This window comes from Trichoderma atroviride, chromosome 3 (genome assembly GCF_020647795.1).
Source record: "Trichoderma atroviride chromosome 3, complete sequence".
Taxonomy (NCBI): Eukaryota; Fungi; Ascomycota; class Sordariomycetes; order Hypocreales; family Hypocreaceae; genus Trichoderma; species Trichoderma atroviride.
In genome coordinates this window covers 141999-166498 of record NC_089402.1, presented here as the reverse complement: position 1 = coordinate 166498, position 24500 = coordinate 141999, and the positions used below count along the sequence as shown (strand labels likewise).

General features: G+C 47.4%; 10 protein-coding genes across 10 annotated transcripts; 7 read left to right on the top strand and 3 right to left on the bottom strand.

Annotated features, from left to right (window-relative positions):
* Positions 1-140: 140 nt before the first annotated feature.
* Positions 141-848, top strand: TrAtP1_005267 (uncharacterized protein; the record flags this gene model as incomplete). The annotated part of the gene is made up of 1 exon (XM_014089452.2): positions 141-848. The coding sequence occupies one exon, from the start codon at positions 141-143 to the stop codon at positions 846-848; it is 708 nt and encodes a 235-aa protein (XP_013944927.1).
* Positions 849-2142: 1294 nt separating this feature from the next.
* On the bottom strand, positions 2143-3855 carry TrAtP1_005266 (uncharacterized protein). Its single transcript, XM_014089453.2, has one exon. It carries the CDS (start codon positions 3711-3713, stop codon positions 2382-2384), a length of 1332 nt encoding a protein of 443 aa, XP_013944928.1. The 5' UTR covers positions 3714-3855; the 3' UTR covers positions 2143-2381.
* Positions 3856-3884: 29 nt separating this feature from the next.
* TrAtP1_005265 (uncharacterized protein) lies at positions 3885-5780 on the top strand. The gene is made up of 2 exons (XM_014089454.2): positions 3885-5021; positions 5081-5780. The coding sequence occupies exons 1-2, from the start codon at positions 4283-4285 to the stop codon at positions 5488-5490; spliced, it is 1149 nt and encodes a 382-aa protein (XP_013944929.2). The 5' UTR covers positions 3885-4282; the 3' UTR covers positions 5491-5780.
* Positions 5781-6235: 455 nt separating this feature from the next.
* On the top strand, positions 6236-7258 carry TrAtP1_005264 (uncharacterized protein). Its single transcript, XM_014088927.2, has 2 exons — positions 6236-6326; positions 6391-7258. The coding sequence occupies exons 1-2, from the start codon at positions 6268-6270 to the stop codon at positions 7136-7138; spliced, it is 807 nt and encodes a 268-aa protein (XP_013944402.1). The 5' UTR covers positions 6236-6267; the 3' UTR covers positions 7139-7258.
* Positions 7259-7726: 468 nt separating this feature from the next.
* On the top strand, positions 7727-8785 carry TrAtP1_005263 (uncharacterized protein; the record flags this gene model as incomplete). Its single annotated transcript, XM_014089455.2, has 1 exon — positions 7727-8785. The coding sequence occupies one exon, from the start codon at positions 7727-7729 to the stop codon at positions 8783-8785; it is 1059 nt and encodes a 352-aa protein (XP_013944930.1).
* Positions 8786-11289: 2504 nt separating this feature from the next.
* TrAtP1_005262 (uncharacterized protein) lies at positions 11290-13207 on the top strand. The gene is made up of 3 exons (XM_014089456.2): positions 11290-11973; positions 12037-12455; positions 12509-13207. Exons 1-3 carry the CDS (start codon positions 11887-11889, stop codon positions 12861-12863), a joined length of 861 nt encoding a protein of 286 aa, XP_013944931.1. The 5' UTR covers positions 11290-11886; the 3' UTR covers positions 12864-13207.
* A 793-nt stretch (positions 13208-14000) lies between these two features.
* Positions 14001-14723, top strand: TrAtP1_005261 (uncharacterized protein; the record flags this gene model as incomplete). The annotated part of the gene is made up of 3 exons (XM_066112643.1): positions 14001-14176; positions 14225-14522; positions 14577-14723. The coding sequence occupies 3 exons, from the start codon at positions 14001-14003 to the stop codon at positions 14721-14723; spliced, it is 621 nt and encodes a 206-aa protein (XP_065968728.1).
* Positions 14724-14849: 126 nt separating this feature from the next.
* TrAtP1_013343 (uncharacterized protein) lies at positions 14850-16816 on the bottom strand. The gene is made up of 4 exons (XM_014089458.2): positions 16323-16816; positions 15778-16263; positions 15439-15728; positions 14850-15388 (listed from the first exon to the last, which is right to left on the bottom strand). The coding sequence occupies exons 1-4, from the start codon at positions 16398-16400 to the stop codon at positions 14872-14874; spliced, it is 1371 nt and encodes a 456-aa protein (XP_013944933.2). The 5' UTR covers positions 16401-16816; the 3' UTR covers positions 14850-14871.
* A 2035-nt stretch (positions 16817-18851) lies between these two features.
* On the top strand, positions 18852-19694 carry TrAtP1_005260 (uncharacterized protein; the record flags this gene model as incomplete). The annotated part of the gene is made up of 1 exon (XM_014089459.2): positions 18852-19694. One exon carries the CDS (start codon positions 18852-18854, stop codon positions 19692-19694), a length of 843 nt encoding a protein of 280 aa, XP_013944934.1.
* A 783-nt stretch (positions 19695-20477) lies between these two features.
* Positions 20478-22200, bottom strand: TrAtP1_005259 (uncharacterized protein; the record flags this gene model as incomplete). Its single annotated transcript, XM_014088990.2, has 3 exons — positions 20478-21515; positions 21569-21985; positions 22042-22200. 3 exons carry the CDS (start codon positions 22198-22200, stop codon positions 20478-20480), a joined length of 1614 nt encoding a protein of 537 aa, XP_013944465.2.
* Between the last annotated feature and the right edge of the window lie 2300 nt (positions 22201-24500).

The window sequence follows — 24500 nt, the reverse complement described above, 5'->3', positions numbered from 1 at the left end:
GATATTTTGATTCATACAATTCAGTTCACCTTTACATTCCTTTCCTTCAAACGTCTTCTACCAACACTCCTTTCCAACTAAGCCTGAGGCTACTTCACTTCTTTCTTTCATTAAAGATATACACAATCCAAAACATCAAAATGTTCGGCAACATTGCTCTCGTTCTTACCGGCCTTGCTGCCCTCGGTACTGCCCTTCCCGCTGCTGAGACTCCTGTCAAGCGCGGTCTTGCAGACAAGTACACCTACTACCAGGGTGACGGATCAGTCGGTGCTGGCTGGCCTTCTCAGGACTCTTGGGGCTCTTGGGATGACCTCTGGAAGGCCAACGTCCCTCTCATGAAGCAGTCTTGCGTCTGGAACGGCTGGGTCGACAACGACTCTGAGACCGAGATTCAGGATATTGCCAATGCTATCAAGGCAACTGCAAAGTCCACTGGCGTCGACGAGCGCTTCATCCTCGCCATCGTCATGCAAGAGAGCAAGGGCTGCGTCCGTGTTCCCACTACAAACAACGGCGTCACCAACCCCGGTCTTATGCAGTCTCACGATGGATCTGGTACCTGCTTCGGTATCAACCCTTGCCCTTCATCTGCCATTGACCAGATGATCAAAGACGGTGTTGCCGGTACCTCTCAGGGACCTGGCCTCCAGAAGCTTTACTCACAGGCCAAGGGTGAGGTCAAGGGCCCTGGCAGCCAGGCTTACTATGCCACCGCTCGCCTCTACAACAGCGGCTCTGCTGATTTCGCCTCTCTCGACAATGGCCTCGGTAGCACTGCTTGCTACGCCTCCGACGTTGCTAACCGTCTTACGGGCTGGACCCTTGCTACTAGCACTTGTGCTTAAGCAGCTTCACTTCGTTTACACAATGATTTAAGAAGAAATGCTCTGTCTTCTTGAATCATGGATAATATGTGAATACATTTCTTACATGTACTGCATATATCCATTTTCAATCATATACCATCCTTATCTTCTTGCACATACTTTTATAGAGCCTTGCCTACACTCGTTTGATACGAAAGGCCTGAACACATTCTTCTACATACATAGAGCAAACAAATTTACATCCAATGGAACCTTACAATTCGTTCTTCTCATTCTGTTGAAATTGATAAAATGTCTGATTGTGCTGAGATGATCCTGATTATTGCTACACAAGACAAATATACGTGTTCGATTTTCGTTCGTTATTCGTGACAATGACCTCGTGAATTTCACGATGTATGTAAAAGACTAATTTCAATCAAAGAGATGAGCTAATGCAACAACAAACTAAGTACAATAAATGCACTTAATAATTATAAAGTCGTCTGCAGTGTATGGTATTGGATGAAGTGATGGGGCTATGTAGAAGCTAACCACTGCATCCCCTAGAGAGAACGCCTAGATGAGTTGGTCGTACTCTAAGAGAGTCAGCCAATACGTTACTGGCCTAAGGAATATCCTCGGCGAAGATGGCCAGTTATCTGCGGAGCTTCCTTTAGCATTGTTGGTTCGAATAATGTGTATTGACAGACTAAATGTTTGCACTGTCCTTGGACCTAGTAGTCACTCGACTCCAATCGTTGGTAAAGGCTATTGTGGCTTACTCGTCATTACGCCACTTACAGTTAAACCCGGGTTTACAGTGCGTCTACATTTATCAGCTTTCATGCTTGCTCACCACGGGCGAGAGTGTGAGTGAAAGGCGTCGGAAAAAGAGACATGGGCTAGGGTGATGTTGCACATGTTAACTTGACTGTCGAAACACAAATATATCTCTCACATACATATACATACACATAAATGGTGAAGCAAATTTGCTAGGGGAGCTACCTCTTCACTATTCTTCAAGCTTCTCTTTCACGGGTGTACCGGATACCTAGATCAAATTTGTACCTACGAAGAATGCCAAGAAAGTAGTAGCTGACTGGAGGGAGTCAAATCGTATGATGCTAACAGTTTTGTGTCTGAACAACCCCGCAAGATACTCACCCAAGGCGAAGAGGGTCGGCGTCGGTGATGGGATTATTTTGAACATTTTTCGAGAAAATTTGGCAAGCCCACTCGCTCACTCATTTATGGGGTGACATGTAATCCAGCGTCATACGTTCATACAATGCGAGCTAGTTCTAATTATCAGATCAATTTGTGAAACCTGTGACATTGTATACATTGAATACTTTTCTCTTTTCACTAACATCATGGAAACTCTGCAATATTTTTGTTCCCTTACCCCCACCCATCCCAGAGCCACATATACCCAGGCACTTATCTTAGACAAGCTATAAACACATACTAAGACACCTTTCGGGTCGCGAAGAAACAAATACACCACACGTAGCGCTTTTCAGTAACTATAGATACAATTTGAAGTTGTAAGGGCAAGTTATTTACTTAGTTGATCCAGCCTTTTGGACCACCCCAAGTTCCCTTCACCATATGCTGGTAGTAAACCCAAGGGAAAAAGTGCTTCTTCATGTAGTAAAAAGATTTGCGAGGAACGGCCTGATCGATGCCAAACCAGTCACCAAAGGTCTCCTTTGGCTCTCCTCCATACTTGAACTCGGCAAGCAGAACCTTGCCGTACTCTGTTATCAGCGGGCATGAAGCATATCCATCATATGTTGCGTCAGGCGTTTTGCCCTCCAGCGATCCCAAGAGATTGCGAACCAGAACAGGTGTCTGTGCTGTGATGGCGGCAGCAGTCTTGGACGTCGGAAGGCTTGATGCATCGCCGGCAGACCACACATTGGGGTATTTCTTGTGGCGAGTAGTGCCGTCATCAACATCGACGTAGCCAGCCTCATTCGCCAGGGCGCTGCCCTTGACAAAAGCATGAGGACCCATCTTGGGTACGACGTGCAAGAGGTCGAATCGCTTCGTAACAGAGGCTTTTCCATCGGGCAGAGCAAAGGTTGCCTTGTCGCCATCGATGGAAACAAGATCGTGCTGGAACAATCCCTCGACTCCTCTCTCCTTGCGAAGCTGCTCCAGCGTGGCGTTGTACTTGGCAACTCCGAACATGACAGGCATGCCCGTGGCAAAGCTGATTTGAATTGGGGAACCAGCGGGGTTGGCGGGATCATAAAGGCCAGCACGCTTCCAGTGGTCCAAAGCGAGCCACAGAATCTTTTGAGGCGCGCCAGCGCACTTGATCGGACCAGCCGGCTGAGTGAAAATGGCAGTGCCCTTGTGCAGCTTCTGGATCGTCTCAAAAGTCTTGTCGCAAGTGTCATAGCTGTAAATGGAAGAAACGAGGCTTTTCGGGTCAGCCAAAGCCTCCGGGAGGCCCTTGACACTGCCGTAGTTGACTGAGATGCCGGGGGCGACAACTAATTGCTCATAGCTGACTTTGTCGCCATTGCCAAGTGTGATGGAGTTTTGCTCCGGTGAGAACCCGGCAACGCTGTCGTTGTAAAACTTGAATTTAGGGTCGATCAAGCTGTTCAGCGGCCTTCTGAGCTCCTCCTTGGTCTTGATGCCGCCGCCAACCAGGGTCCACCCGGGCTGGAAATGGTGCCACGTTGCGGGATCAACCACGGCGATGTCGTCCTGGGCGAATTTGCCAGATCGAAGCAGCTTGTGGCTGATGTCCAGGCCAGCCGCGCCGCCTCCAATCACCACAATCCGGTGGCTGCGGCCAGCAGAGGCGTTTGATACCGTGGCGAAGCTGCGAGCCAGGCCGGTGGCAGTGCGGCAGGCGGCCATTGAGCGTGCTGGGAACATGACGGCGATGAGATGAGAAGAGAAGAGAAATGGCCAATAAAGAAAACGAGCAACAAAACACAGCACGGCAAACCACAAAGGAAAAGGACACAAGGAAATCTCCGCGGCTCAACACCTTAAAAGCTAAAATGTGAGCTTCTCTGCACGCATTGCGATGAATAATCACCGATCGCGCAATCGACTAGTCGCCGCGGCCCGCCTGCATCACCGACATCCGCAGCTGGAACACGCAGCGCCGATGTTTAGCCGTGGCTGACGGCGACGAGCCGAGAAGGTCAGCGAGGATCCGGCGACCGCCACCGAAAAACGCATCGTCAGCGCCCGGAAGTCGGTGATGGTTGATGAATGGCTGGTGCACAGTCGCCGACCAGCTTTGCGGCTCGCCGAACTCACTTGGCCACTCGTACGACTTGAAAGATGACATCAACCCGCGGGAACTCGATGCGGCAAATCGATTTGCGATATTAGACATGCCCGCGCCTGTTCTGGGCTCGTTGACCTCTTGCGCTGACGAGTAAGCCGGCGACTAGATTCATTCTGCAGCAACTATAAAGCATCAGCTGTGCACAATGTCACTTCGATACCCCATCACCGGTTGTCTAAGGCAGTTGGAGGCTGCTTCGTCTCTTACTTCAAGCGTTGTGACTCGACCTTCAACACATGCTAGGTGCTTTAGCAGCTGCAAGATTAGTTCTCGTTGCCAGAGTCCCAGACACAGACCATTACATACACGCTCAAGCGTTTCATCCGGCAGCTCAGCCAGTATCGACAGATCTAAAAAACTGTCTATATACAGCAGAAAGGCTTTCACCACCGTCTCTTCTTCAGCCATGGAGCCCACTATTCACAGCGAATTTGAGCCCGACACAGGCACATGGCAATACATTGTGGCTGATCCGTCAACCATGACAGCCGCAATTATTGATCCTGTCCTGGACTTTGATCGCACAAGCCAGAGCCTTACTACGCACACTGCTGATGCGTTGCTGGCACTGGTCAAGGAGAAAGGTTACAAAGTTGATTGGGTTCTGGAAACCCATGTACATGCAGACCATCTGACGGCGGCTTCCTATCTTCAGAAGCGTCTTGCTGAGCAACAGGGATATAAGCCATCTGTTGCCATTGGCAAGCGAATTGGCCAGGTCCAAAGATTCTTTGGCAAGAGATATGGAGTTCCGGAGGAGCAATATGAAGTCGTTTTTGACCATCTCCTAGGAGATGATGAAAAGTTTATGATTGGCAATATCCAAGCAACGGCTATGCATCTCCCTGGCCATACGCCTGATCACATGGGTTACAAAGTTGGAGGTAAGACACCAAATCAAGTTCAATTAGATCGTCATAGGTTGCTGACGTGTTGACTGAAGATAACGTCTTTTGTGGCGATTCTGTTTTTAACGCCGACATTGGCTCCGCGCGTTGTGACTTCCCAGGTGGCAGCTCTGAAAGTCTCTATTCGTCAGGTCGTAAGCTGCTCAGCTTACCAGATAATGTCAAGATATGGACTGGCCACGATTATCCTCCCAAAGACGGCCGTTCTCCGCAGGCATACATGACTGTGCATGACCACAGGGAGCAAAACAAGCATCTCAAGGACGGTATCACGGCTGAGGAATTTGTCACTATGCGAAATGAGCGCGATGCAGGCTTGGCAGCGCCGAGGATGCTTCATCAGTCGCTTCAGATAAATATACGAGGGGGGCGACTACCATCCCCGACCCCGGACGGACAGAGAATGTTACGCTTACCATTGGACATAAAGGCTGCAGAATGGTAGGTTAACTGGAAGCCCAAAGAAAGAAAGCGACATAATGTATACAGTCTTTACATACCTAGTTCAATCTATTCTCCAACAGGGTAGTAACAGGGCGTCTGCTTCGTTGTTCTTTGCTCCTTATATTTCTTTCACTTTCTCTTTGGAACAAAAATAATGAAATGATTCACAAATTCCCTAATTTTATCATTCAGAAACTAGTTTGAGGTGATTGTGCTGTAAACATGTATACGGAGGATTAATCTTGGTTAGAAGTAGTATAAGTCATAGCGTACTTTGAACATTTATGGCGGCAACAGTTTGCGCAGTGTCTTAATTTTAATCATGATAACTGACAATGAATATTATGTAGCTGCTAACTTTAAAGTTGTATTGCAATTGATTGGAATGAATCTTGTTGTACTCACCCAGACTTGCACACAAATTTACAGTGACGTCGGTAGTATAGTAGTAAAACGCCACTCTTAGTGTGTTGAGTAGAACCACAAAGCAAGAAGTCGTTGCTATGTGCAGCCCAAATTATTCCACTTACATTGGTTGCAGATATTAGCGAGAGTCTCTCTGTGAAATTGAGGCCAATATGCCGAGCGGAGAAATAACTACTCAGGGCATATTAGTAGCACGAAACTCACTTCAAGCAAGCGGTCGCGGACACTTTCGCGGATCCTTTCCGGAGACTTTGTCTAAGTATTTAAGACTCCTTTTTCGTCCATGTTGCGAGCACAAAGTCCAATCTCTTTGTGTTCAACAGCAACCAAGCGATAGGATTATTTTTTCGAAATGGAAAACTCTCAGCACGCAAAGGAGGATTTGGCGGCAACCAACCGCCGATTTTGGAAGTAAGTGATTGGGTTGCGCCACCCTCATTATCCCTTTGATGAAACAGCCGCCAACATTCAATAGTGACCACGGTCGCGAGTTATTTAAGCAGCAGTGGGTACTCGACATGTCCAAGAAAATCGGCGATGCCCTCTCCAACAGCGTCCAGTGGATGGGTGTCCGAGGTCGGTCAGAAGGTGGCTCTCCCGTGAAGCTTTTAGACTATGCGTGCGGCCCTGGCATGGTTTCGAACACTCTTCTGGGCCAATTCGACATTATTAGGGGTATCGACATCTCCGAAACTAGTGTTGCATCTTACAACGAGATGGCTCAACAGTCGGGTATCCCAGTTGAGCAAATGCACGCTGTCCAGGGCTACATCCCACCGCCACCCGAAAACACGCTTCTCGCCGCAGAGGAATTTTTCAATTTCGACCTAATAGTGATTAGTATGGCTCTTCATCACATTGAGGATCAAGCGGGCGTTCTCTCTGGTCTTTATGAGCGCCTAAGAAGCGGTGGTGTCTTGGTTGTCATAGATCTGGCTCCAGACGCTCACTCTCATAACCACACCCAGGGAGGCGAATGCGCCAACCATGACGACTATCACGCCCAACATAAAGCCCGGGTTCAGCACACGATTTCTAATCATCACGGATACGGAGTTGAAGATATGAAGGATCTTCTGTCCAAAGCTGGATTTGTTCCAGGAAGCTTTGACTACCAGCTATATCCCAACACGTCACCACATGCATCCGATATCTCTGGGCATGATTTTAGCAAGAACTTTAGTATGAAGCCATTTTTCATCGCCAAAGGTGCAAAGGAATAGATTTGGGACGAATGTAGAAGGAGGCTGTTGTCTCATGGAGAGCATAGTCGCATCTCGCCCAGTAAATGATTCAGAGCTTAATTAACAATTTGATCAATTTGAACATTCTTTACTTTCTTTCTTCTCCTTCACCTCTGGGTTTACTGTGCCCAATAGAATAACATACCGTATAGAAGGGCTACAATAATGGTTTGCAGTTTGCGTCATGTTTGACAAATCTGCCATACAACACAAATCGCCAGATTATGTTACAAGAAAATATCTATATGCTGACATATACCTACTACTTTTGGGCGTTCATGAGCATTATGCGGTGAATACACGCGCATAGTGGTCATATGGGCAATAATTACATATTCACGAATCGTAGGTGCATCAAAGGGCGTCCAATACCAGGCTAATCTGATATTACGTTCGCGCAGCCGCTTGTAAAAATTGCGCGAAGGATCAAAGCTGCACGTGGTTCTGTAGAGATACTCAATCCCCGAAAAGCCAAAATCCAATCAGCCACTTTTCAAATGCTTGATATCGCTGATCGCCGCATTTTTATAAGAAAAAGCAGCGCCGCGATAGGTTGTCAACGTGAAAATGGCAGAAACATTCGTCGAGACTTCACTTATAGTGCGGCCACAACACCAAACGTTTCTGTCGCCGTTGGATGCGGCATGGGATCCTTCATTGCCAACTGAAGATGTAGAAGAATACTGCTGGACACCTCTGCAGCTCGCTGCTAGAAGCGGAGATCTTCAGGCCGTCCGAGATATCCTTGCCTCACCAGGTCCCTCTGCCGTCAATGACCCCCCAAGAGGCTATTATGGCCAAACAGCCCTACAAGCAGCCTGCATGCAAGGACATGAAGACGTTGTCAAATATCTGCTCGGCTCTGGAGCAGATGTTCATTTCTGCGGTGGGAATAACTTTCAGCGTACCGCGCTACAGATTGCTTGCGGGCAGGGGAATGAAAGGGTCGTCCACCTGCTTCTGGAAGCAGGCTCAGAAGTAAACATGAGGCCCGAGACGAATCACGGCGTTCGGATACTAACAAGAAGCCAACAAGAGGCAAATTCGCTGCCAAATACTTTCGCTGTCGCTCGCTACAATGGAAGAACTGCGCTACAGGCAGCATCGGAGCGCGGCCATCTCAACATTGTGAAGCTGCTATTGGAACGTGGTGCCGAGGTAAATGCGCCCCCGTCGCCAGTAGCGGGTCGCACCGCTTTACAGGCAGCGGCAAGGGGCGGTTTTGGGGCCATCGTGCATCTGCTACTTTCTCTTGGGGCGCAGGCCAATGCCCCGTCAGCAAGGTATAAGGGCATTACAGCCCTTCAGGGGGCATGCCTGCAGGGCAATTTAGAGATCGTGGAGCTTCTACTCAGGTCAGGCGCTGACGTACAGGCCTCAGGAGGCGGCTTCGACGGCGACGGGACTGCTTTGCATGCTGCTGCTGAGAAAGGACATATGGATATTGTTAAGAAGCTCATCGACGCTGGTGCTGATGTGAATGCGAGCTCTAATCGCAGAGGGCAGACTCCATTGCAAGGGGCTATGGCTGGAGGCCATGATTTGGTCGTCGAATATCTCAAAGGCCTAGGCGCTGTGGGCAGGACTGGAGGAGGTTTCTTTATTTTTGATCACTCAGCTGGCTAGCGGGCTGCAAATACGCGTTCAGCGTATCACATCACCCTAATCTAATAAAGATACGAGGTATCACACGATGATTATGATGTTTTGAATGGGTCAGACGTCTCGAACAAATGATGACAGAGTACCTAGGCATCTTAATTCTATGCTGAATGTGATCAATATGTACTGTATGAGTCTCGTAAAATGTTAGTCCCAGCTAGTCATCCGTGCGAAACACAATCGGCGCTGGGTCCTTAGAGTGAACCGGCGCTTCCGGAATCCGGAACAGATGAGATCGATTGCCCCTTGGGTATTAAGCTATTATGGAGTTGGTGCAATAGGCGCAGTTATTCGTGATTCATGCGAGTAGTAATCATTCTCCTTTTTCGAATCAGTATCAAGAACATTTGCGGGAAACGTACAGCGTAAAAGCGCGACTTTGAGCCGGCTGGCACGATCAGTGGGTGAAACACCAGCGTGGGTCTCCGTGCGTATTTGGCAACTGACAGGCGAGCTTCCACATCTACCTAATATGATACAGGGGCTCGTATCCGGGCGCTGTCTCTCCACCAATGAAAACCTCGGCTGTCAACAAGCATACCGAGAGCCTCAGCATATCTTGAATTTGTAGTCGATTTAGGACTTGCAAGGACCAGTGCTCTTTGATCTGGGTCGGTACACGATAGGGGCTAAGATGATGGCTCCAGCTAGCTGCAAAATGACATTTGTAGGTGGTACTTCATATTCAAGGCTAGAGTGATCTGGTTTTGAGACGTGCTAGTATTCCTTGGAAAATTCGAGAGTCGCAAGGATATACTTGTAATGAATTCGACGAAGCAAGGCTCTGTATATAGGTGCCTACCTGGGTACTATAACGATGCACAAATAAAGTATGGTAGCTAGCTATAGGTACCTGGGTAGATGTTGAGAGATTCCTGAGCATGACTGTAGAAATTATAGATTTCGAAGGAGAGTCGAATATTAAGCCGAGCTGTTTCTTTAACCCAGATCTTGTATAATGCGATATTCGCCGGCTGATCATGTCTAGTAGATGCAATACAACATATTCTTCGAATAAACGTGTCTGATCCGCGAAAGCTCTACGGGCGTGAGGGATGGACAAAATATAAAGAAGCAACACAAATACTAGTCTGCTTCCTCTATTTTTTGGTTCGTGTAAGAATGCCCAGTTCCAATTCTTGAGATGACATGTCTCGTTCTATTTATGATTGTAGAGACGGAGTAAAAGCTCCCTAATAAATGAAACTACAACACATAGTGGTATATCCCGGAATATGTTGTAGCGAGTTCTAGGTCAGTCACTTCTGTCGAACTAGGCGGTTTAACGGGCTGCTATTTTTGTTCTGCCTTACATGAAACTTATAATTAATCCAGAATTGGAAAGCTGTATAGCAGTAGTCAATAGCTAACGCTACACGGAAGCTCGCGAAGGACTTGCTTGGCTTAGACGTAGATGATCTGCGGATTAGTCAATCCACAGAGATTCTGTGATCTATTTCTGGCCATGTTCTTGTATGCGAGGATAGTTCAATTCTTATAACAGGCTTTTCCATTATATAACCATATAGGGCAGTGAGATGCAACCACAAGGAAAGGGCAATTACAATGTAAAAGTTCGACTAGAGGTACGATCCCTCGAAACAGCAATTATCATTGCCCCGAGAGCAATCCAAGTGCTCGGTAAACTTCCATATCTTATTGTGGTGATTACATATCTGTTGCTCGGTAAGCCCGCTACATTCTAACATACACGTAGTAAGGGGGGTCACAGTCGTAATCTGTGGAAATAAAATGGCCGCCGGCATTTAATCCAAAGCTTTGTTTTCAGTGATAGATAATAAAAGCGGGCGCTCAGCTGTTGACAGGCACAGGGATTAGCGATCAAAGATGGCAGTTCGTAAGATTTGTATTCTTATTTAACACGACCCTTGGCCTGTTTCATCGCCTAACCTAAGCGCTAACTAAAGAGTTACCAGGAACAGCCAGAAATGCCAGCAGCGTCAACTTTGAGTGGCACGTTTATTTTTTTTCCGAAACGGACCGACCGGCGCGCGTACTTGTACATATGCCGGAGTGTGCTCTGTAGAGTGCTTGAGAAATGAATACTATTGAAGGAGCTCTTTTCCCTAGCGTATGGGTAATCCAGGCGAGGCCGCCTCGTGATAGTGGCCAAGCTTACAGGTCATCGACCTGCCAATTACATCTTTATGTCTGAGTGAGATTGGGCTTCAATTCGGCATAGAAACAATTAGCGTTTGACAACGAGGATGGTGGCAAGGAGACCATCAGAGCCTAACCAGCCTCGTAGATATCACACACACAGGTGTGCAGTATTTCGTATAGGCAGCCTGCTGGACAAATGCCTATTTTCCTGGAGTTTTTCCAGATAGAGTGGGTGGAGCGAACATCTGGTCTCTGTGGAGCCTATCTGCGGAGAGCCCTCTCCGCCTCGTTTTGTTTCGAAACGCCTGATGTAGCATCAATGGTCAGTATCCGCGGCCTGTCTCCTTGGCATTACCTGAGAAATCCATATACACAATGAGGGTAGTAGGTACTACATGACAGCAATGTGATGCAAGGAAACGTCCCGCCGGTTAATTTTTGAAGGTGGTGCGGTTCTAATAGCGCTTGGCGAGGGACAACTCCATCCGCACGGTCGGCTGTAACGAGCCGTATAATTTCGGAACCGTTTCGTTTGGAGGTTACATATAGAGCTAAAAGAAGAAAAACATAGACCTGTCATAGTCTCGAAAAGGGGAAGCGGCCAAGTTTGACCCATGACTAGCCTTCCTCTGAAGGATGATGGGTGGCAGATCTTCAGCCTTTCCGGCCAACCCATGTCAAGTTCTAACCCACGGAGGACCTGCCACTCTTTACAGCTTATTCTTGGCTAGTTTCCCGACCAAACCCTGGAAGCCATATAGTATCGATCTAATAGGTAGACTATTCGGCGACGCTGAGCAGCATCTATATAAGCATCTCGCTGTCTCGCAAATCCTCCAGCCTTTTACTCCCAAGCAACTTCAAAGTCAGCCTTCTTCTCTTCACTCTTTCGCTTGTTCAACCGTTCATTCATTAATCATCTTCGATTCTTAACCGACACCATGCTTTGGTCAGTCCCTGTTGCGCTGGCTCTCGCCTCCGGGGCCAATGCCCACGTTGCCGCCTTCGTCAAGGGCATGTACTGCGAGGTTTGTGCATCTGCGGATCAAAGACTATCACGCTACGGAGCAAATTCTAACATCATCTCGTAGGGTGGCCCGGATCCTAGCAACTACAACTCAAACTCCAACACTCCTGTCAACCCTCTCTGGGACCTCCCGTTCGAGCAGTGGTGGATGCAAGCCGACCGTGGCTGCGACAAGGCACCTCCTCCCGGCAATGCCTCCGTTGAGCTGCCTGCAGGTGGCTCTTTCACTGTTGAGCTTGCCCACAACCAAGCCCAGACCACCCTGTCCTTCAACGGACAGTTTGCTGGAGAGTGGCCCGATGGACAGGACCACCCCGAGAACTGGTCTGGCCCTGGCAACCCTCCTGACTGCATTCAGGATGATGGTGCTATGCACACCCAGAACCAGACTATGGCTGCCGGCAGTGCTTGGGCCATCTCTTACAACTCCGACATCTCCCAGGTCAACATGGAGAACCTCGTAGTTTTCTCTGTTCTTGAGCAGTAAGCCTTTAATGCCAAAAAGATGACGAAGAAATGTACTAATTCGATGATAGCACTCCTTGGAAGCGTATTGCTACCTACGAGGTCCCTCAGGATCTCCCTGAGTGCCCCGAGGGCGGTTGCTACTGCGCCTGGCTCTGGGTCCCCAACGGCTGTGGCCAGCCCAACATGTACATGGCCAACTACCGATGCCATGTCACCGGCACAAGCTCCACCAAGAAGGTTGCCCAGGCTCAGGTCCCCGTTTACTGCGGAAATGACTCATCCAAGTGCCTGTCCGGTGCTAAGCAGATGATTGCCTGGAACCAGGCTTCTGGTAACAACGTCCAGGTTCCCAACGGTGCTTCTCCCGCCTATGGCACCAACATGGGTTGGACTCCTGGTGCCCAGAACGACATCTTCCAGTAAGGTTCGAACAATGGCTTGCTCTACCATCGTCGATAGGGCGGTCATTGGGGGTACTGCTACTAGCAGCTATTGTCCTCAGATGATATTGGAAACTTCTTTTCCCACCATTCTTGTCAATACTATATTCTCTGCACTATATGTTATATTTCAGTATATAAAAGGATGATCGTTTATTGTTTATAACTTGGCTCCAGCCATGGCTTGCGCGAAAGTGTGTATGCCACTCAGATAGCATGTGATATCTCAATTGATTGCACGTATATCACCAATTTTGTTAATCATAGCTAAGATCGATTCTCTGTATCTAACCAAATTTTCAAGCCAATAGCCGTCTCTGTAGGTAGTAGAAAAATGAATCATTGATAGAAAAATAACTACGCCAAAGACGGTTACCCAAAGATTTCGCCAAACTCCATTTCACCAGTATTCTAGCCTAGCACTACCACAAATCTTTCTCAAATACTCACAACTAGTAGACGTAGTCTCCATTCCACCTTTGGTATCCTTTTGGTTTCCTCTTTGTTTAGCCGATAACTCTGCCTCGAAACAGGTATAGGTTTGTTTTATACGGCTTGTTTTGCTTAATCTCGTTAGAATGATTTACGTACTGTGGCATACATATTACTCGCTTCAATGCGATTCTATTCTTAGCTCTGAAGTACCAGTATATGTTTCTCCCCTTTTCAAGTTGCAGCTTTTAGTTGAGTACTTCACGAGTGCGTTCCGTTCTATCCAAATGTACCTGACATCCAACAGTACTCCGTTCTTCTCAGCGCTTTCGGAAACCCCCGCCCTTGCCCAATTAGGAAATAATTGAACGCTTTTCACCCATGACCCACATTGAGGCTGGGTGAGCGAACTGGCTCGAGGCTGAGTGGAAATGTACTCCATCTCGTGTCTTAAAGAAGCAGTAATTGAACGCCCTAAAGAAGTCACACAGCATGCTCAATTATATAGCCGCTCATCTTAAGCCACGAGATGTTCCGTACGTGGTTTGGTGGAGATTAGTATATATAGAAGCTCTGGTCCAGCTGTTAACTTCTTTTGAGCAAGTGATCAACGACAGCAATTCTACAATTATTGCTCTTCGTACTAATGAAACACAATCTTCTAAAATCTCTCTCTTCATATACAAACATGAGTATGAGAAAGCTTTTTGCCGCAACTACTCTTGTAGTTGTCGCCGCCGCAGCCAGTGTCCCGAAATGCGCTGCATTTCCTTCATCTATGATCGAGTACTCATCCGGCTTCAAGCAGCCAAAGCCGCCTTTGGTACAGCCTGAGTTCACAGCAAACTTTGTTCAACACAAATGGTTAGTTTTAGACTATTTGACTTGTTTCACAGCTAATAGAAGATTCAGGGATGAAACACTCTCTCACATCATGACTGGATACATCGATAATTCTCCCGCCAAAGGCATGGTCCGCGTGAATGAGGCATACGATGATGCGCCAGCTTCGTCGGTGTTTAATTATGCAAACGTTACCGGTGATGGCCTGGTTGATAATGTCATGACCATCTATAATGGAACGACACCTTATGTCTGGCAAGGCTATGTTAATTCCAACTACCCCATTTTCCAACAAGATTTTCTTGCCAAAGCCGACGCAGTTTTCGGAGGGATTGTCACAAGGCAGTTCAACGGCGATGTGGCCTCTGTAAGTGTTTTCTTACAAAAGCTTTATACCACAGTAAGCTAATATGTTGAGCAGTGGGATATCATGTACCAAGGTGTTATTCCGGTGACAGTTTATGTGAACAGTTGCAATGTCATTGTTGGGTATGACTATTTTTCGCCTGGTAGGCGTACCCGAGTCGTTACCGACTTCTTCAACATCCAAGTTCAGACTGGAAATTGAAGAAACTGCCTAGGCTGAAAGATCTGAGATCGCTTTTACCTAGCGAAAGTAAGCCTACTCGCATCAATTCGGGAGGCTTTGGTCTTGCTTTACTTCTTCCTTCTATTCAGGTACTTTGTATCTTGAGCATGTTTACCTAGACAACTATTTAACTATTCTTCTCGATCGAAACCTCCAAACCTTTGAATGTCCAGAAATCGCATAAATCTACCTTGATTCTCTCCGCCACTGCAAAGCCACTGTTGTAAATTTGCTGGAGGAGTTTCAGAATCTTACTTCTATGCCCAAAGTCGTCATGTGCTCCTGCCATCCGTAATGGAAACAGGAGAATAACTCCAGGTATATTAGAAGCCCGAATGATTGTATCGCATATATCTATGATTGCCGCAACGTACGCGTTTGTTTCAAGCGGGCTTAACTCGGGAACTGTCCCAGTCTCCCAACAGGAATAATAAGTAAAATTTCTGCAGTGGAAGAGCTGGAGAGCGTAATAATACGCAAATGAGATTTGGGTGAAGTGATCTGCAACGGCTGACTGTAAGAGGCTATCCTTGTTCCAGATGGTGATTCTATGATCTAACGCGGTTCCTTCGCGAGCCAGAGCTTTGATAGCAGGACTGTTGGATCTTTTCTCCGCGGGAGTATCCTCAACGACTTGGAAAAGCCTATTAAGATTTAGCTCGATGCCAAATATATACATTAATTTATGACTCACTGCTTGCTGAATTGTGACGTTTGTATCATTAGCTTTGTTATATCCACCATAGGATCAGGAACTACAGCTTGCTTGTTTCTGATTCTGTTATTGAAGCTCCACTTGCCCTTCGACAAAAATGTGCCGTCTCCGTATAGAATTGCTCTATTTGCTTCTAGCACCCGAAATGCATTAAGCAATCTCTTCTGCAATGTTGACTGTTGGGCGTCCAGACCAGCAAGCTGCAGTACCTTTGATGTGCCATAGAGCATGTGTTTCGCGAATCCGTCCCCTGATGGTTCAGCCATTAACTAGTTATGTTAGCAATATCCGATGATGTACACCTTATAATTATCTCACCTCAAACAATCCCAGCAGAAAGGTAGTCCACGCTACGTCCTGGCCCATACCCACACCCTTTGTCTGGAGCTGCAGTTGGAGAGACTGTAGGGAACGGCTATAGGAACGATATGCGACGCATTGTGGCAAATCATGCTCGAGAGATGTTCTGGTTGAAACTCGTCTGCTAGCATCTAGCGCCCCGATTGCGATGCCCAAGTCTCGCAGTGCTGGCGAAGTGTGCATCAAAGGCAGCAGGTCTCTCCCTATGTGGATGAAATCTTTGGTGAATTGGCACCGGTGAAGTAACTCTGCGAAGCTATTCAGATATATTTCGCTATCATGGGACTGTATCTGTATTGGTAACGCGATAGCAGTTGCCGCTCCTTGTTGTCGTGGCGCGTATGCCACGAACTGTCCGCTGAGATTAGTGGATGTTGCCACCGCTTGTGGGCTGCATGTTTTGTTGGTACGATTGCAATATTCACAAGGAAACCCTCCTTGGCACTAATGGCACTAATGTTATTGATATGTGAATAAGGATGGAATGGAATCAAGGGACCGACCTTTATGCGCCTCTTCGCGCAAGCCTGGCAGCGAGAAACTGTCTTGCGTTTATCTAAAGGGCCAACAGCGCGTTTCATGATGCAGGTTGTTCTTTGAGCCTTGGCGTGTGAACGTGATAATATGGCATTCTACAGTGCAGGTGCTTGAATCGAGAGATATGGCAACCACTTGCGCATGTTGCATCAGACTCTGTGGATACGCAACATGTCAGGACTGCTTGCGCATGTAGTTGGCAATTCTTGTACGGAACACAGGCGAAGGAGACCATGCAATATTGATCATGAATAACCGGAGTAACTAAATTGGTGAATGATGGTTCTCAACAGCAATACGGTCTATCCTCTTTACTTGTTGATCCCGAATATAGACTCGTGAGGTAAGTGTTTGAATGGGAAATCCGGAATCAGTCTCCATACATGTAGGCAGTTTAGTGTGTCGAGTCATTGGCCGCCGTAACCCGCTATCCGGCTAGGGGTTACGCGTCATGGCGGATCACCTAATGGCTCAGCTACAGCGGTTAACCCAAAGCAGCATTGGGGATCAAGAGGCTAGAAACCGCAGCTGAAGAGAGACTTGGGCACCGATATGTTGAGTAACACGGTCAAATCCCAATGTTTGTTTACTACCAAAGCTTATTGATTCGGCTATCAAGTAGAGCAAGCAATATTGCGATATACAAGCGTCACGGGAGAGTTTAGTGAGAAATACCTCGCGTATTGCGAGCTCAGTAAACTTAACTCCCTCCCACTCGTTCAAGGCACTCAATAGCACACGGTATTTTTGGAAATGCCTAATGATGTGCGCCGTTATTTCCATCTGCCTGACGATAAAACGCTCATGTTAATTGTCCCAAAACCCTTCTGCTGCATTCCCAGCGAAACTGGAAACATGGCTGGCTACCAGCAACGTCGGCGCCGTACGTTGCTTTTTATGTGCCGCAGAGGTTTTTAACTTGATGAGTATGGCAAGTACGCCTAGGGGCAGAAGATAGTTCCAAGCTTCATTAATGGATTTCGGGCTGATAAAGTCTAGCACAACGGCTATATGTTCAAAGGGATGTTACTTTGCTCATCATCTGATGCGCCGCATCTCGCTGCTACTTATCTCCCTATACCTGTGTGTGTTGTCTTTGCATGGACCATCTTAGTAGCAATCTCTCAGCAACAATATTTTTGTTACTACATTTACTCACTCGGTAGTGTTTCAGATATGAATGGAATATTTTAATATTGTAAAATTTCTAGCTGTTTTATGAAGATTTAAAGGCGTGTCGCTGGACTTCCAAGGATTTGACTTACAGCTTACAGCAGAACTAAAAGTTATTAGGCCTCCCCCATCTAGGTACATGTAGGCTCATGTACCAAGAATCAGCAAACACGATAAACGTGCGAATGCACATGATTGGAAGAGATTTCATTTTGATATCTTTGCTGTAAGTTTTATAGCAATAAGCAGCAAATGCTAGCATGCTAAAAGTAAGCGCAGTGGTCTTGAACGAAACATGATATAGGAATAGTCATCCATGCCGAAGATGTCATAATATTACGAGAATTACGTGGCGAACGTTGAAACGCCATCTTTCCCCGCGAAGTTCCTCTTGTAACCGAAGTATAGATGCCCCCACGAAGTCCCTCTTGCAAACGAAATAGATATGTAACAGTTTATAGGGATATTATCAGAGACCCCCATTGGAACATGGCTTGAGGCGCCCACGTGCGTACAGGGTCTTTAACAGAAAAGTGGCATCGCAACAGCCGCCCGGCAACAACGGCACAGCTTTGCTCATATATATATACATTGACTACTACCTAGTACTGTTTGCACATTACCGACAGGTATTTCTCGGCAATTCGGTGCTTATAAAAAGACTCGGCATACTACTTAACGCGAGCTAAATATTGCGTCTTTGCCGTGATGAAAACTCTTCGTAAACCAAGTGCACCTAGACGATAGCCACTGCTGCAGGTGAGACGCTAATCAACTGCTGCAAATCAAGGACTTCAACTTTTACGTTCCGCTACAGAGCAAGGACAACAACCATGAGTCTCGTAAATTCCCATTGCTATCTGGCGGATATGCCTCTATAAAGATTTTTTTGGATAGACACCTTATGAAGTCCTGCTGTTGTATGCATCGTGTGCTTACCTGGGTTACAACATACGTGTACTAGTAGGTAGTAGCAATAATGATGAGCTAAGAACGAGGTCCCATAGATATATCGCGCTATAATTCTCTTTGCTGCAATAAGGCGTACGGAAACAAGCACGTGGGCTTTCAAGTTCAATTATACTCGGTGACGGAAACAGCGACAAAATATTTCATGGGTATCTTTTAATATTAGAAGACAATACACCGTTTATTCCCCGCATCTTCATGGGGATAGAGAGAGAAAGAATGCCAATATGAATTTGAGGATTTGCTAGAGCGAGAACTTGAAGATAAATAGACCGTAGACCTCGCGAAAATGAGAAAGAAATGAATCTGTGTCATTTTCAGGCCTTTCAAGTCTCATACTCACTATAAAAGCCATGAAGAACGTATTGGCCAAGGTCGCATCTGCGGCCATTATGTTGCCTCTGGCATTGGCAGCCGATGGTCCCATGGTCCCTGATTATGAAGTCCATTTGCTGCTCGATCCTACCGTGGTTCTGGATTCCAGTTTCAAACTTACTCCTACGGTTCTTTCCACATTTGCGATGCCAACAACGGTTACAAAGATCAATGTGCAGTACATCGACACAGTTTCGGAAGATCTTTACAACAATGGCTGGAGCTGCCGCATCCGAAACATTGAGAATGAAAGCGGATTTGACCTCACATACAAGTGGCGTCTTCCGGTCAACAACGGAGATATCAATGGTGCTCTAAACACGGCCTTCAACGACGGCTGGAACTCTGGCCAGGGCAACTATAATGCGCAGATTGACTGGCTCTATGCCTCGCAAACTCTTTCTATCCAGCGGGATTACACGGCTTCATCAAAGGGCTACAGTGGCACGGACGACCCAGACGAGGCTGATTCGCGCAGCATGTTGGAATCAAACGCGCCAGGCATGTTTGATGATTGGGTATCTAACAATTGGGGTACTGATATGCTCGAGAGTGGTGTCATTTATGGCCCCGTTCTTACCAAGCGCTCAGTTGGCACATGGGACGGCGTTGAACTTGACATTGAGGTCTGGCCAATCGAAAATGCGAGCGGTACTGGAATCGAGTATATTGTTGAAGCTTCTTTCAAAACAGATAACTATACATTCGCGTCGGATGGTCGTGCTGAGCTAATAGCCTTGTTTCAGAACGAGGGTTGGTTCTTGGCGGAGAGTGTGTCAAAGGAGGACTTGGTTATGGAGAACTATCATCCGACATCATAAAGACTATGACGGCTATGAATACGGAATATAAAAAGCATGGACAACTTGGAGGCTTTAGGTATTTGGTATTGCATATTATATAAGAGACGAAATACATATTGGGTGAATCATTCAAACTGTATCCATTTTTGTACAATTTGCGGTGAATCAGTGAGTACATGCAGACATGTATAACAACTGCTTGAGCTCTGGTGGGTTTCAGATAGCTAATGATCACTGCTGTGCACCGGGATGGATATCTTGTCATTCAAAAGCAATTTACACTGCGGCATGCACATCCAAATGTCCACCTCAAAGGTTAATGCCACAATCTGAATTATATACAAGCAGTGCTAGTGCTATATAGTCGCTATAAGTAACTAATAGAGCCTGATGTATTCACAGCTTATGTACAGCTGGTACTAATATCCCGTACCACGCCCAGTTGTACAACTCAAATGATCTAGCAGTACTGGCATGCCGTCGGGGGGCAGTAGCCGTGATTACAGGTGAAACTGCAGAGGCCAGTATACCCGTCGCCTTCTCCAGCGAGAGGGCAGCCGTTGCGGCCATTCGACGCCGGCGGGGAAATGGGCGATCCATATGAAGTGCACTGACATGGCCCAGGAGGGCAGTAGCCATAGCTGTGAGAGTTAGCTGTGAAGCTGTAAAAGAGGATAGAAAAGAACTTACTTGCAACTGAAGTTGCACAGACCAATATAGTTACCGCTTTCACCATTGGCAACGGTTCCAGCAACACAGACTTGTCCAGGTGGCGGTGTGCTGACTGGGGGAGTAGAAGAGCTAGAACGAGAAGTTGGAGGGGGAGACACAGGAGGGGAAGATGCGTGGGTAGAGGAAACCGGGGGAGAAGAAACCCGAGTCGAAGAAGCTGAAATCGAAGTGACAGGACCTGATGTAACCGGGGGGATTGGTTCCCAGAGAGGCACGAGCTTGGCAAGTTGTCACATGCAGGCCAATCGTGAGAGATGCGAGACCATCTCCTTCTAGAGGGTCGTCAAATCCTGCCGGAACAGTGCCGACATATGTGTTAAAGTTGTATATGCCGCAGGCGCAGACGTTGGTAATATCCATGAGAGACGTCCCGTCAAAGACGGTTTGGCCATTTCGGGTGAGAGCAAACTTCTGCTGACCCAGGTTGGCCGAAACTTGGAAGATATTTGCGCCAGCAGTTCCTTGGAACGATTGGGTGGTGCCTCCAGACGTGACGGTGACTGTGCCAGCAGACTTCAAGAAGGCGGCGACATAAACAGCGTCTTCCATAGAATCCCAGCCATCGGGCCGGCCCTCAAAGTAGTTGCCGCTGGCATTGTTAGCAGGGCGATTGTAGGTAGTGTCCGTGGCATCACAGTTTAATCCCTTGAGATTGCGGCGATACCAGTAGACCAGCTCCTCGTTCTGGATGTATTTAGAGACATCGGTATCCTTATTCTTGTATGCAGCAATAAAAGGCTTTGACAGATCGAGGAATCCATCGTGAGGCATGTCATTGGTCCATTTCGAATTTCCGTCGTCATAGTGCTTTGACTTTAGAGGTCCGACGTAATGCGATTCGCCATAGTCGTTCCATGTGATAATCTCAACCATCGGGAAGCCTTGCTGGAGGATCTGCTGCCACCGGTTGTAGATCAGTGCGCCGCTCGGGAACACCCAATTCTTGCTGAATGACACTTCGGGGCCAAAGTGCGTGAAGAATTCGGGCGAGATGGGAGCGAGATAGGGCTTGCCGCCCAGCCAGTTCTTGTAGGCATTGTCACCATCGGCCACGGTGACGTTTTGGCCTGGCTTGGGGGCCTTGTTGTTTCCGTCATTGTCCCATGCCTGTAGGAGTATCAGCATTGTTTTCTTCCAACGTCGGCAGATGCTCTTCATACCATCCAGTTAAGGGCACCATCGATAGTTGAAGTGGAGGACTGGCCAGGGTGGAAGTTGGGCACAAAGTACACGTTGGACCCGGCGGCCGAACGCAGTGCGTTGACATCAAGACCATCACCCGCAAACGAAGAAGCAAACGGGCGATTGTCGACGTATAGCTGGGCCGGCAAACTGGCATACTGGGCGATTTTTTGTCCAACGCCAGCAGCATTGCCAGGACTCCACCAGTTAAAGTCGAAGGAGATGAACACCTTCATGCCGTTTCTGTTGGCAGAGTCATAGGCATATCCAAGCTGCTGGTCAGTGTAGCCGTCAACGCCAATGTTCAGAGCAAAGGCGTCAATGCCAGCGGCTTTGGCGCGTTGCATATCATCATCATAGTCGGATGAGCTGCCACGGTCACCAACAATGCCAATCTACAATGAGTTGTCGAGTTAGCTGAGTTACAGATGGTTCACAAACGACTACCTACCATAAAATGGCAAAAGACAAGGCGATCAGCAGAAGAGGCGCGCTCCTCTAGTGAACGGATAGCGACATTGGCGGGAGCAGCACTTGAGAGAGAAGACAAGGCTGCAGCGGCAAGGGCACCAAGCCCGAGACGGCGAACCAAGTTCAACTTTGGCAGCATTCTGAGTACGAGTGACAAAAAACAAGGCCTATGGACCTACAGGTCTGAGTTTCACGTCGATTATAGGGCCCAATCGAAGAATTTATACATTTGTTGAAGCTTGTAGGGCTCGATTCATCACCTGACCTCATACGAAGCTCTTGATGAGCTATACAGTACTTCGTAACATGGATGCATCTTCCGAGATGATGCCGATGCCCAAGCAAGCACAAGCTGAGGTCTGTGAGATCGGTCCGAACATATCTGCGGCCATCTATGGAGCGTCTCATTCTTTGGTCACCTATAACTTGCGTCTATAGCATGCATCGATGGGCATAGTTTGCGAACGCTAGTTGCAAACAGGCTACTCGTGAGATGCACGGCTTACCTAGCTCAGACGGATAGTAAGTAAGTACGGTAATTGAGAGCTGGCCGCGTTTTTGAGCGAGCCCGAATAGGCTATCCATGGCCTAGCTGCGGTGATATGTCTGAGCAGGTGTTTACGAAGCTACTACAATTAAGCTTAGGAGTTTTCATAAGCTTCTTATAGAGTTGTATGGGGCCTATGGCCACAAGCACCTCTATTTGCTAACTCGCCGAGCATTGAACCGAGTCACACGGGATTCATGATTCCGTTAACTCTGCTTTACAACGTTAGGAAGCCTGTTTTGACATATAATTCGTTGGATTCTAGCAATTGGAGACGGCAATAACTCCCGGATCGGCACCACACCAGAATCGGGTCAAGCTATGGCGCGGGTGGACGGAGGATGCGTTCAAATGGGTCGATCCTCCACAGATGCCAATCATATACACCAGTGAAATTGTCAACGCTACTTTGTACAGTTTTCTCACACCAATGCAGTGATAGCCTCGACCTGGGGTGCTTCAAAAATGCGGTCTATGGCCGCAATGTGAAGCAGATATGTTCATGTTTACCGCCGTCCCCTATTCACAGCCAACTGATTCTCTTCATCATACTATCAGTATACTCTTTGCAGCTAAAAGCATATTCGAGTCACCAGGCATCCGCAGTCAACTCCTTGTGTCCGTATGCGAAGGAGTGGCCGACTTGTAGCTGCCGCTGGAGAAAGATGGCAATAGCACACCGTAATTGCCCCGTACCCCGCGTGAACCCCGCTGTAGCCACCCAGGACGCATGAGGATCAATAATCCTGTGTCAGCCCCGTTGCCCAGTTGAGAGAATAGAAACGATCAAGTAGCTGTATTGGGGAGGTGGGAAATAACTCTTGGATTCCGTCGGCCATTGCAACCGCCGTTAACTAAACAACAACTTGAGTAGAATCAGGCGATAATTGTACCACAAGAGACAGCGAATTGGCCAACCAAAACTCATAATCCCAGTGAACAGCCTCTAATAGGGGTCGCGCCCCTGGCAACGTTACTGTCTAGTGTCGCTTCATATGTAATAAGCTGCGAAGGGGATTTAGACGGAGGCCATTTCTGATTGGAATTCTTCCACGGACCTCGGTTCCGCAGACTTTGTCCGGGGCCCCAGAGCATCAAAATCAGCGATGCTACGCTAGCGGCGCATTGCATCCACCAGCAACAAAACACAGTCGATTCTGTTTCTGCCTAAATATTTGCCCAAGCGATATAGTACTTGCTTCCTCGCTGGTGAAATTTCCGACGGTATATAGCTCCTTCTGAGTTGCAAATAAGATATTAAGCATCCATTGCAGTGTGCGTCGCATTGGTGGGCTTCTGTATCATCATCTGATACGAGGACAAATTAATTCCGACGAGCCATAGATTCGTCGGAGTTAATCCCGAGGCAATGTACTATTTTGTTAGAATAGTTGGAGCAATGAGACTATTTCCTTCTCCATATAATGGGAGTACAAATGAATATGCTTAAACCAAATCCTCGATATATTATAGCGCTGTTTTAGCGTTATATAGTAGTGTAGCTAGCTAGGATTCAACACAAAACGGAAACCGACTAGACAAAGGGGATTTAAGCTCGATAGATACATGTACACCTTGAAGGCCTCTTCATCAAGGGACTCTCTGTGCGAAGACTTTATTCATTAGGCAGTTTCTTACTCACGCTGTCTCCTCTCTCTCCTCCCTTTATTCTTCCCTCTCTAGGGCGATGCTGAGATTGAGTCTAGAGCTGCGCTCAGCACAGACACTAAGTGTGCCAGCAACAGCAAATGAAGCGACAAGAAGGCTACAAGGCGGCTATATTACGTCCAATTAATCTCTGGCGCAGTTGATTTTGGCATCTCAAGTGCTATCAGTTGTCATTGCTACAGAAAACTAATAGCAAAGCAGCCATCGAACGAAGGCCCCTAAGC

What these genes read in the sequence shown, in the direction of transcription:
- TrAtP1_005266 (XM_014089453.2), bottom strand. Translation starts at nt 3,713, where the DNA reads ATGTTCCCAGCACGCTCAATGGCCGCCTGCCGCACTGCCACCGGCCTG.
- TrAtP1_005265 (XM_014089454.2), top strand. Translation starts at nt 4,283, where the DNA reads ATGTCACTTCGATACCCCATCACCGGTTGTCTAAGGCAGTTGGAGGCT. An exon ending in CATGGGTTACAAAGTTGGAG is followed by an intron (nt 5,022 to 5,080) that starts GTAAGACACCAA and finishes TGTTGACTGAAG; the next exon opens with ATAACGTCTTTTGTGGCGAT.
- TrAtP1_005264 (XM_014088927.2), top strand. Translation starts at nt 6,268, where the DNA reads ATGGAAAACTCTCAGCACGCAAAGGAGGATTTGGCGGCAACCAACCGC. An exon ending in ACCAACCGCCGATTTTGGAA is followed by an intron (nt 6,327 to 6,390) that starts GTAAGTGATTGG and finishes AACATTCAATAG; the next exon opens with TGACCACGGTCGCGAGTTAT.
- TrAtP1_005262 (XM_014089456.2), top strand. Translation starts at nt 11,887, where the DNA reads ATGCTTTGGTCAGTCCCTGTTGCGCTGGCTCTCGCCTCCGGGGCCAAT. An exon ending in TCAAGGGCATGTACTGCGAG is followed by an intron (nt 11,974 to 12,036) that starts GTTTGTGCATCT and finishes ATCATCTCGTAG; the next exon opens with GGTGGCCCGGATCCTAGCAA. An exon ending in GTTTTCTCTGTTCTTGAGCA is followed by an intron (nt 12,456 to 12,508) that starts GTAAGCCTTTAA and finishes ATTCGATGATAG; the next exon opens with CACTCCTTGGAAGCGTATTG.
- TrAtP1_013343 (XM_014089458.2), bottom strand. Translation starts at nt 16,400, where the DNA reads ATGAAACGCGCTGTTGGCCCTTTAGATAAACGCAAGACAGTTTCTCGC. An exon ending in GCGCGAAGAGGCGCATAAAG is followed by an intron (nt 16,264 to 16,322) that starts GTCGGTCCCTTG and finishes TAGTGCCATTAG; the next exon opens with TGCCAAGGAGGGTTTCCTTG. An exon ending in ACGTCACAATTCAGCAAGCA is followed by an intron (nt 15,389 to 15,438) that starts GTGAGTCATAAA and finishes AAATCTTAATAG; the next exon opens with GCTTTTCCAAGTCGTTGAGG.